A 12,010-nucleotide genomic window follows, 5' to 3' on the forward strand; every position below is an offset into this window, starting at 1 on the left:
GTCTATTCTATTCTATTTTAAATGAGTTTCCTCTGCCGTGTGGCTGGTCTCTCCCTTAGAGATAGGGTGAGAAGCTCTGTCATCCGGGAGGAACTCAAAGTAAAGCTGCTGCTCCTCCACATCGAGAACAGCCAGATAAGGTGGTCCAGGCATCTAGTCAGGATGCCACCCGAACGCCTCCCTAGGGAGGTGTTTAGGGCACATCCGACCGGTAGGAGGCCCCGGGGAAGACCAAGGAAACGTTGGGTAGACTATGTCTCCCAGCTGGCCTGGGAACGCCTTGGGATCCCCCGGGAAGAGCTGGACGAAGCGACTGGGGAGAGGAAAGTCTGGGCTTCCCTGCTTAGGCTGCTGCCCCCGCGACCCGACCTCAGATAAGCAGAAGAAGAGGGATGGAAGGCTGGATGTGTAACACAACTTGATGTTTCTTGAAAACAGCGTCCAGTAGTTGATGTTGTCGCTCCTTCTCCTCTTTTGTTGGACAAAGTTCCTCCTTGTACTCTGCTATCGTTTTTTTTTTTTTTTCTAACATCACAAATATTTCTTCAACAGCAGCAGTTAGTCGCTGATTCAGCAACACTCACATCATTTGTAATGTAGACATGTTCACACAATAAAAACACTTTACACTTACATTGGATCTCTGCTTTGATGTGTCGATCACTTCCGCCTCTCTTTGTTAGCAGCTAACAAGCTAAGCTAACCAGCAGGCTAGGCTAGCACGTCAAAGTGCACTCAGACTAATGTATCCGCATACAAACAATTAATAACGACGTTTACTCTGTTAAACGACACAAATGTGCACATGTACGTTGTAATTAAGACCTAGAAACCATAATAACCAATACAACGTATTCTCCGCCAGACGCCATCTTGTTTTGTGCTTCCTCCTGTGTGACGTCATCGAGGTGTTCTCAACCGCGGAACAAATGTTGGCCAAAACACGTGTTTCACCGGGACAATAGTGAGTGGTGCACACTTCCTTCAAACACGTGTTTAACTGGGACAATAGTGAGGGGTGCACACTTCCTTCAAACACGTGTTTAACTGGGACAATAGTGAGTGGTGCACTTTTCCTTCAAACGCGTGTTTCACTAGGACAATAGTGAGTGGTGCACACTTCCTTCAAACACGTGTTTCACTGGGACAATAGTGAGTGGTACACACTTCCTTCAAACACGTGTTTCACTGGGACAATAGTGAGTGGTGCACACTTCCTTCAAACACGTGTTTCACTGGGACAATAGTGAGTGGTGCACACTTCCTTCAAACACGTGTTTCACTGAGACAATAGTGAGTGGTGCACACTTCCTTCAAACACGTGTTTCACTGGGACAATAGTGAGTGGTACACACTTCCTTCAAACACGTGTTTCACTGAGACAATAGTGAGTGGTGCACACTTCCTTCAAACACGTGTTTCACTGAGACAATAGTGAGTGGTGCACACTTCCTTCAAACACGTGTTTCACTGGGACAATAGTGAGTGGTGCACACTTCCTTCAAACACGTGTTTCACTGAGACAATAGTGAGTGGTGCACACTTCCTTCAAACACGTGTTTAACTGGGACAATAGTGAGTGGTGCACTTTTCCTTCAAACGCGTGTTTCACTAGGACAATAGTGAGTGGTGCACACTTCCTTCAAACACGTGTTTCACTGGGACAATAGTGAGTGGTACACACTTCCTTCAAACACGTGTTTCACTGGGACAATAGTGAGTGGTGCACACTTCCTTCAAACACGTGTTTCACTGGGACAATAGTGAGGGGTGCACACTTCCTTCAAACACGTGTTTCACTGGGACAATAGTGAGTGGTGCACACTTCCTTCAAACAGGTGTTTCACTGGGACAATAGTGAGTGGTGCACACTTCCTTCAAACACGTGTTTCACTGGGACAATAGTGAGTGGTGCACACTTCCTTCAAACACGTGTTTCACTGGGACAATAGTGAGTGGTGCACACTTCCTTCAAACACGTGTTTCACTGGGACAATAGTGAGTGGTGCACACTTCCTTCGCCCGGCCACAGAAGACAAAAAAGAGTTGCTGGTGTAACAATAGGAAGAATATATTCCACTCCTCTCTTGTACACGCGGCTTATGAGGTAATATACATGATATATTTTCATATTATTTATCTTATTTACCTCATATGTTGTTCGAAGCTAACGTGCTAGCTTTAGCCCGCTAGCAGGCCTTTGTAGCAAATGCGAGCGTTTTTTTTTTTGGAGGAGTGTATTTTATATGTTCTCTATGAGAATTATATTGACTTATTTAATACTTTAACTTTTTTTTTTTTGTTGTATATTACAGTCACGCTTAACATCATTAAATATTTGTTATTAGAAAGAAACAAACGTCTCGTAATTTAAGTCTGGAATAAGTCACATGGTATAATAATAATAATAATAATACATTTTATTTGGTATAGCGCTTTTCAGTGTACTCAAAGATGCTTTACAGGATGAAAAAAAATATTATTGTTATTGTAATGACAGTGTAATATAATGTATCATTGCAGTGGTCTGCTTTATGTTGGTGTCAACTTTATTAGCTAGAAATACAAATGATGTTTGCACGCACTTCTATTACCTTGATAACATCCATCCATCCATTTTCTACCGCTTGTCCCTATTTGGTGTTGCGGGGGGGGAGTTGGAGCCTATCTCAGCTGCATTGGGTGGACATATCATGGAAATTAAATCGACTGATGTTATTATGAATACACTATTTGCACAATTGTAAGCGAGTAATGCTTATTCAGTCGGACTAAAATTAATATTTAATTAAATAAATGTTAAATATTAAAAATAGCTTTAATATACTGCACACAAAATGAATTTGCATCAATATTTTGTATGTAGTCGAAACATGAGGTACCCAAATATTCTAAATATTTGTTTACATTTATGAATTTGTATATATATATATATGTATATATATATATATATATATATATACATATATGTATATATTTATATATATACTCGCTGGCACTTGTTCCACGTGCTTCGCTGCACTTCTGTTTGTTTTCTGTTGGGTTAAAAATGTTGCTTTCGCAGAAGAAAGTTAAAGTAGCAATGATTGTCACACACACACTAGGTGTGGTGAAATGTGTCCTCTGCATTTGACCCATCCCCTTGATCATCCCTTGGGAGGTGAGGGGAGCAGTGGGCAGCAGCAGTGCTGCGCCCGGGAATCATTTATGGTGATTTAACCCCCAATTCCAACCCTTGATGCTGAGTGCCAAGCAGGGAGGTAATGGAGAACAAGGAGAGGATATTGCGCGTAAAAGTAAAGCCAACGGACCACAGCTCTGTAGTCCTGGTCACCGTTGACGTGAGGTGGGACTATTTTGGAGGTGCACGTCAAGGTTGGCTGGTAGGTTGGTAGTGGGAGGAGCCAGTTGGCGTCACTTGATGCTGCAGCACAATGAAACTTTTATACGTGCAGACTGACTTCATGCAGTCATGACGGTATTAAAATCCCAGCAGGAGGTTTTCTATAAGTTGTTACTTTTTATCAATAATTAATGTAAATGCAGAAAACAGGATCAATAACACAATTCATAATAATCAATAACTGATGATTATTCCATGTGTAGAAGAACATCACCACAAAGTGGTGTCAGTCCACTTGGAAAATATTATATTTGATAGATTAAAAAATATTTGACACATCTGAGCTGAAGTTTGTTTGTGTTGTCTTGCGGACGTCCAACAGATGAACGCTCGTCAAGAAGAACGTCCCCTTCAGCAGCAGGAGGATCCACAGCCCCCCCACATTAAAGAGGAAGAGGAGGAAGTGTGGATCAGTCAGGAGGGAGAGTGTCCTGTAGGGCAGGAGGAGGCTGATGTCAGCAAGTTTCCACTGACTGTTGTCTCTGTGAAGACTGAAGAGCATGAAGACAAACCACCTGAGTCCTCACAGCTTCATCACAGTCCAAGTAAGCACAACATCCACATATCATCTAATACAATGTTTGTGACACATGTTCATCCGGGGGACACATTTATCACTAAAGATGGAGATATATTTGCTTTTTAACACCACCATTTAAAAATGAATGCTCATCAATCGTGTGAATAAGTGAAGTGAATTATATTTATATAGCACTTTTCTCTAGTGACTCAAAGCGCTTTTACATCGTAAAACCAATATCTAAGTTACATTTAAACCAGTGTGGGTGGCACTGGGAGCAGGTGGGTAAAGTGTCTTGCCCAAAGACACAACGGCAGTGACTAGGATGGTGGAAGCGGGAATCGAACCTGGAACCCTCAAGTTCCTGGCACGGCCACTCTACCAACCGACAGCGCGCTTGCTTCCGCTGACGTGGCGGTCCTCAAGTGATGGCGGGATAAGAGCGCACCGTCACAATACACAAAACATCGGCAGAAAGCAATAATCTATAAAAAAATCAAGCAAACTGGAGTTTTGACCCAGAGAAGGCAGGTCGGTTATAAAACCAAAAACTCTGCATCCCAGGCACCCGCGGACTTAAGGAAATGCACGTTCTTTTTGATTTCAATGCGTATAAAGACATAAAAAGTGTATTAATGCCAACACTGGTTATTCATGTGATTATCAGACAGCAGTCATTTCCATTAGACAATATTCAAATATAGCTGGGAGTGTTGGAACCATACCAATATTTTGCTACCGGTACTAAAATTATTTTGGTACTTTTCTCAATAAAGGGGACCACAAAAATGGCATTATTGGTTTTATTTTAACAAAAAAACTTAAGATACATTAAACATATGTTTCTAATTGCAGTTAAGTCTTTAATTGAAATAGTGAACATATTAGACAACTTGTTCTTTAGCAGTAAGTAAACAAACAAATACTCCTAATTATTTAGCTGACGTAAGCAGTAACATGAGGAGTCAGATGAGGTGGTTCGGGCATCTGGTCAGGATGCCACCCGAAGGCCTCCCTAGGGAGGTGTTTAGGGCACGTCCAACCGGTAGGAGGCCACGGGGAAGACCCAGGACACGTTGGGAAGACTATGTCTCCCGGCTGGCCTGGGAACGCCTCGCGATCCCCCGGGAAGAGCTAGACGAAGTGGCTGGGGAGAGGGAAGTCTGGGTTTCCCTGCTTAGGCTGTTGCCCCCGCGACCCGACCTCGGATAAGCGGAAGATGATGGATGGATGGATGGATGGAAGCAGTAACATATTGTGTCATTTATACACCTATTATTTTGTCAACATTATTAAGGACAAGTGGTAGAAAATGAACTATTAATCAACTTGTTCATTTACTGTTAGTATCTGCTTATTTTCTCTTTTAAAGGGGAACATTATCACAATTTCTGAAGGGTTAAAACCAATAAAAATCAGTTCCCAGTGGCTTATTTTATTTTTTGAAGTTTTTCTCAAAATTGTACCCATCACGCCATATCCCGAAAAACAGCTTCAAAGTTCCTGATTTTAACCGTCGTTATATCCCCCCGTCCATTATCCTGTGACGTTACAGCGTGATCACACAGAAACAAACATGGCGGATAGCACAGAAAGGTATAGCGATATTAGCTAGGATTCAGACTAGGATTTCAGCGCCGTGAGCGATTCAACAGATTACGCATTTATTGAAATGGATGGTTGGAGTGTGGAGGCAGGTAGTGAAAACGAAATTGAAGAAGAAACTGAAGCTATTGAGCCATATCATGACAGACAGCAGCAACGAGGACGAATTTGACGATCGCCTTCTAACCAACGTTTGGTAAGTGTTTGTTTGGCATTAAATGTGGGTGGAGGGAAAGGCTGGATGCAAATGTAGCTACAAATGAGGCATAATGATGCAATATGTACATACAGCTAGCCTAAAAAGCATGTTAGCATCGATTAGCTTGCAGTCATGCTGTGACCAAATATGTCTGATTAGCACATAAGTCAATAACATCAACAAAACTCACCTTTGTGCATTCAAGCACAACCTTATAAGTTTGGTGGACAAAATGAGACAGAAAAAGAAGTGGCATAAATCATATCCAGGGGCTTTACCTCGCTCGTCTGCGGGAAGAGACTGCCGTCCTCCCTGAATAGCTCGCACTCGGGCACATTCAGTAGTTGTCTATTTAACAATTTTGCAGATTTTGTTGACTTTATCGTTGGAAATGCATCTGCTTTGAGTGTCGCAGGATATCCACACATTCTTGTGTGGATATCAGAAAAATAACAGAGTTGATTTGACTTGGTGCGTGTAGTAAGATTGAGAAAATGGCGGATGGCTTCATGTTGTGACGTCACGGGTGAAAGGTCATCGCTCGACAGGCTATCAATTGAAAGGCGTTTAAATCGCCAAATTCACTCATTTAGAGTTCGGAAATCGGTTAAAAAAACATATGGTCTTTTTTCTGCAACATCAAGGTATATGTTGACGCTTACATAGGTCTGCTGATAATGTTCCCCTTTAACATTTTCTGTCTACACTTCTGTTAAAATGTAATAATCACTTATTCTTCTGTTGTTGGATGCTTTACATTACTATGTGGATGATACCACAAATGTGGGTATCAATCCGATACCAAGTAGTTACAGGATCATACATTGGTCATCTGCAAAGTCTTCATGTGTTCAGGGACATATTTCCTGAGTTTATAAACATAATATACATTTTAAAAAAACGAAAGAAAATGTTGTGATGCCAAAAAATATCGACGTAATCATAGTAGTATCGACTAGATACTGCCAAAGGTGGATGGACGTTAGCCGCTAGCTAGCTAGCATGTCTTAAAGCACCTCTTCCTGAGGGAGTTTCAGTGTTATAACTTCACCTTTATCTTTACTTTTTACACCAAAATGCGTCAATTCTCCCTTTTCTGTCTCCACACTGTGTCTGCTTGTAAGTACTCCATGATTGTGTGCCGCCGAGCATGCTCGTCTGCTTATAAACCTCCAATGTCACAACGTGACTTCGACGCATGAAGCGTGGGATAACGTGAACAGTTGTGGAACTTTCTAACAAACAGTATTGTGGCCAAACAGCTCCATTTTTGTTTCATCTGACATCACATGGACAAAGATAAGACCTTCTGGAGGAAAGTTCTGTAGTCAGATGAAACAAAAATGGAGCTGTTTGGCCACAAAACCCAGCAATATGTTTGGAGGACAAAAGGTGAGGCCTTTAATCCTAGGAACATCATCCCTACCGTCAAGCATGGTGGTGGTAGTATTATGCTCTGGGTCTGTTTTGCTTCCAATGGAACTGCTGCTTTAAATGAGACAATGAAAAAGGAGGATTACCTCCAAATTCTTCAGGACAAGCTAAAATCATCAGCCTGGAGGTTGGGTCTTGGACGCAGTTGGGTGTTCCAACAGGACAATGACCCCAAACACACCTCAAAAGTGGTAAAGGAATGGCTAAATCAGGCTCGAATTTAGGTTTTAGAATTTTCTTCCCAAAGTCCTGACTTAAATGTGTGGACAATGCTGAAGAAGCAAGTCTATGTCTGAAAACCAACACATTTAGTTGACTTGCACCAATTTTGTCAAGAGTGGTCAAAAATTCAAGCAGAAGCTTGTGGATGGCTACCAAAAGTGCTTTATTGCAGTGAAACTTGCCAAGGGTCATGTAAGCAAGTATTAACATTGCTGTATGTACACTTTTGACCCAGCACATTTGCTCACATGTACAGTAGACCCATAATAAATTCATAAAAGAAGCAAACTTCATGAATGTTTTTAGTGAGCAACAAGTATGTGCTCCAATCACTACATCACAAATAAATAAGAGTTGTAGAAATGATTGGAAACTCAAGACAGCCATGACATGATGTTTTTTACAGGTGTATGGAAACTTTTGATTGCGACTCTATATATGCATGTGTATATGTATATATATATCCATCCATTTTCTACCGCTTATCCCTTTCGTAGTCGCAGGGTGCTGGAGCCTATCTTAGTTACAATTGGGTATATATATATATATGTATATATATGTATATGTAATACATATATATATATATATATATATATGTGTGTATGTATAAATATATATATGTGTAAATATATATATATATGTATATTTACGCATATATACATACATATATATACACATATATATATATATATATATATATATATATATATATATATATATATATATATATATATGCATGCATGCATGTATATATATATTAGGGGTGTGGGAAAAATCAATTCGAATTTGAATTGTGATGCTCACGTTGTGCGATTCAGAATCGATTCTCATTTTTAAAAAATCAATGTTTTGTTTCTTTTAATCAATGCAACAAAACAATACACAGCAATACCATAACAATGCAATCCAATTCCAAAACCAAACCTCACCCAGCAACACTCAGAACTACAATAAACAGATTAATTGAGAGGAGACACAAACACCACACAGAACAAACCAAAAGTAGTGAAACAAAAATGAATATTATCAACAACAGCATCATTATTAGTTATAATTTCAGCTGAAATTCTATGTATTGAATGAATACAGAATCATTTTGAATCGGAAAAAAAACGTTTTTGAATCGAGAATCGTGTTGAATCGAAAAAATCGATTAATAATCGAAGCGCGACCCTAAGAATCGATATTGAATCGAATCGTGGGACACTCAAAGATTCTCAGCCCTAATATATATATATATATATATATATATATATATATATATATATATATACATACACATATATATACCTTTTTTTATTTTTTTATATACTGTATATTTATGTATAATATGTTCAGTTTAACAGTCCTGTTGTGATTGATTGAATGCCCTGAGAATTATACTGGATATTCTTTTGTAATTGCCACAAAATAACGTGTAGTATTTTGTTAATTTCTTGCCAAAAATATTTTTATTTTATAGATATTTTCATACCAGAATATTGTCCTTAGGGCCCTCTGGCCCCCCATGGATGACCCCTAAAATCTGTGCCTTTTAAGACCTCACTGTTGGCTTTGTAGGCTCATGTTACTTCTCAACTAGTCAAAGTTAAAGCAGAATCGAAAATTAAATCTGAATTGGTGAAATCTTATCTATTTCCATCCCAGCATGTGTTTGTCTTCTTGTGTCCTGCAGACGTCTGTGAAAAATATCGTCCACCTGAGCAGCAGGAGGGGTCCTCCAGTATGGAGCAGAGGAGGTCACAGTACCTCCACGTGAAAGAAGAGGAGCCACAGCCCCCTCACTTTGAAGATGAAGAAAAACAGCGGCTGTCCCCCCACTTTATAGAGGAAGACAAGAGACACCTCATCAGTGTGAAGAGTCAAGGTGATGAGGTCAAAGGTGAACGTGAGGAGAAGAGAGAGGCAGAGCCTCCAAGCAGCAGTTTAGCAGAAGCTGATGGAGACCACTGTGGAGGATCACAAGCAGACAAGCTCTTAGCTCCACTATCAGATAGTGAGGACACAACGTCACACTCTCCTGACACTGATGATGAAGACTCTAAAGATGATAAGACATGTCACACTGACAACACTCACTTCACTTGTTCTCTCTGTCACAAAACTTTTAAAGACCATAGTAATCTGAAAAGGCACATGAGTACACACACCGGAGAGAAACCTTTTTCCTGCTCAAAATGTGGGAGAGATTTTAGACTAAAACACATGCTGAAAGTACACATGAGAACACACACTGGAGAAAAACCTTTTTTATGTTCAATCTGCGGTAAAGATTTTACTCAAAAGCACCATTTGAAAACACACATGAGAATACACACTGGAAAAAAACCTTTTTCCTGTTCAATCTGCGGTAAAGATTTTACTCATAGGAACTATTTGAAAATACACATAAGAATACACACTGGAGAAAAACCTTTTTCATGCTCAGAATGTGGTAAAAGTTTTGTAATAAATCAAAGTTTAAAAGTACATATGAGAACACACACTGGAGAAAAACCTTTTTCATGTTCAATCTGTGGTAAGGTTTTTACTCAAAGGGACCATTTAAAAAAACACATGAGAATACACACTGGAGAAAAAACTTTTTCCTGCTCATAATGTGGTAAAAGTTTTGTCATAATACAAATTTTAAAAGTAAATATGAGAACACATATTGGTGAAAAACCTTTTATATGTTCAGTATGTGGTAAAAGTCTGAATAGAAAGACAGCAATTAAAATTATACATGAGAATGCAATCAGGTGAAAAACCATACTCCTGTTCAATCTGCAACAAAAGCTTTGGTCACCTAAACACTCTTACAGTGCATATGAGAAGACACGCAGGAGAGAAAGTGTTGAGTTGCAGTGTGTGTGGTGAAAGATTGTCTTCTAAGTAGCAGTGTAAGAAACACAAGTGTGCTGGTGAGAACAGCAGCAGCAAATGAAACTGCAGGATTTGAAATAAACTGTCCAGACTTTCATTTTGACTTTCTAACAACATCAGCACATATAACATGTGTGACATCATTGTTGTTTGTCTAACACAATCCTGTTAATATGATTCGAACATTTATAGATTAGACACTTCAGATTAGTGCTTTTATTTCAGTCAAGTACATGAGTTAATATACACATTTGTGTATTTTAAAATAAACAACAATTTGACTGAAAGGGTGAAAATAAACTACATAAAATATGTTACATACAATAAACATTTTAAGTGTAGATATTTATAATTCAGTTTTATACTTATTCATAATAGTGTTTTATATAAGTTTTTTTGAACAATGAAGTGTTACATATTTTATTTTCTAATTGTAGATGATTCCATAGATGAACTCCTTTATATGATGTACATATTTGTTTTACATGTGTTCATACCTTTGCTTTTGAGTACACATAAATCCCTCTTAGTTCATATTTACTGCTTCACATCTGAAACATCTTCTGGACCACTTCTGGAAGCATATAATTATTTACTTTATACATCATTTGAACAGTTGTCTTTTATACAAGATCATTTACTTTTAAAATGTGTGACTTTATGAATCATTTGTTGGGTCTCTAGAATCCATTCTATTAGTTGTCTTTATTACTTTTTGTGTAATATGATGATTGATGTGTGATTGTTTTATATGTATGTCCCCAGACTTTTATGCAATAAACAATGTATGTTTCAACTGAAGTTGGCTACAATAATTCTAGTTAATATTTGTATGTATTTTATTCTATTCAGTACTGCACTCAATTGTTTTTTTTACTTTTTTTTGTATGATTTACAAGTAGTGTCCAGCTTACTTCATCATCTATATTAACTCCTAAAAATGTGACTAACTTTATTATTTTTATTTCAATATTATCCATAATAATTTGTGTTTTACATTTTTACAATCTCCAAATATGATATATTTAGTTTTATTGAAGTTTAGTGACAGTTTATTGATGTGCAGACAACATTTTTTGATAAAGTTCTCACTGGATAAAATGAGATGAGAGATAAATCAAGCAGTAATGAAGGCGAAGAATGTATAGTTACACTCAGTAGTGACAATTAAAGACACTTTCATCCTGTTGATTTAAGCAAAAAAAAGAGTAAAGTGTAATATTCCAAAAATAGAAGAATATTAATATCAGCAGTCAATATTCCAACATTGTGACGCTGACCTATGGTAAAAAACATATTTATTTTTAAAGGCTTTATGAGAGTGATGTAATTTTCAGAAACAGAAATACTTTATTAATCCCCGAGGGGAAATAAAAAAAAGAGTGGGGGAAGAGTGGATGGTGAGATCGACAGGCGGATCGGTGCGGCGTCTTCAGTAATGCGGACGTTGTATCAATCCGTTGTGGTGAAGAAGGAGCTGAGCCTGAAGGCAAAGCTCTCAATTTACCGGTCGATCTACGTTCCCATCCTCACCTATGGTCATGAGCTTTGGGTCATGACCGAAAAGATAAGATCACGGGTACAAGCGACCCAAATGAGTTTCCTCCGCCGTGTGGCGGGTCTCTCCCTTAGAGATAGGGTGAGAAGCTCTGCCATCCGGGAGGAACTCAAAGTAAAGCCGCTGCTCCTTCACATGGAGAGGAGCCGGATGAGGTGGTTCGGGCATCTGGTGAGGATGCCACCCGAACGCCTCCCTAGGGAG

The 12,010-nt window shown here is 38.9% G+C and overlaps 1 protein-coding gene across 1 annotated transcript; it reads left to right on the forward strand.

Annotated features, from left to right (window-relative positions):
* The first annotated feature begins 1,981 nt into the window (after positions 1-1,981).
* Positions 1,982-11,027, forward strand: LOC133547753 (oocyte zinc finger protein XlCOF8.4-like). Its single transcript, XM_061893303.1, has 3 exons — positions 1,982-2,107; positions 3,726-3,948; positions 9,059-11,027. Exons 2-3 carry the CDS (start codon positions 3,726-3,728, stop codon positions 9,979-9,981), a joined length of 1,146 nt encoding a protein of 381 aa, XP_061749287.1. The 5' UTR covers positions 1,982-2,107; the 3' UTR covers positions 9,982-11,027.
* The last annotated feature ends 983 nt before the right edge of the window (positions 11,028-12,010 follow it).

The sequence above is a fragment of the Nerophis ophidion genome, unplaced genomic scaffold, assembly GCF_033978795.1.
Source record: "Nerophis ophidion isolate RoL-2023_Sa unplaced genomic scaffold, RoL_Noph_v1.0 HiC_scaffold_175, whole genome shotgun sequence".
Classification (NCBI taxonomy): domain Eukaryota; kingdom Metazoa; phylum Chordata; class Actinopteri; order Syngnathiformes; family Syngnathidae; genus Nerophis; species Nerophis ophidion.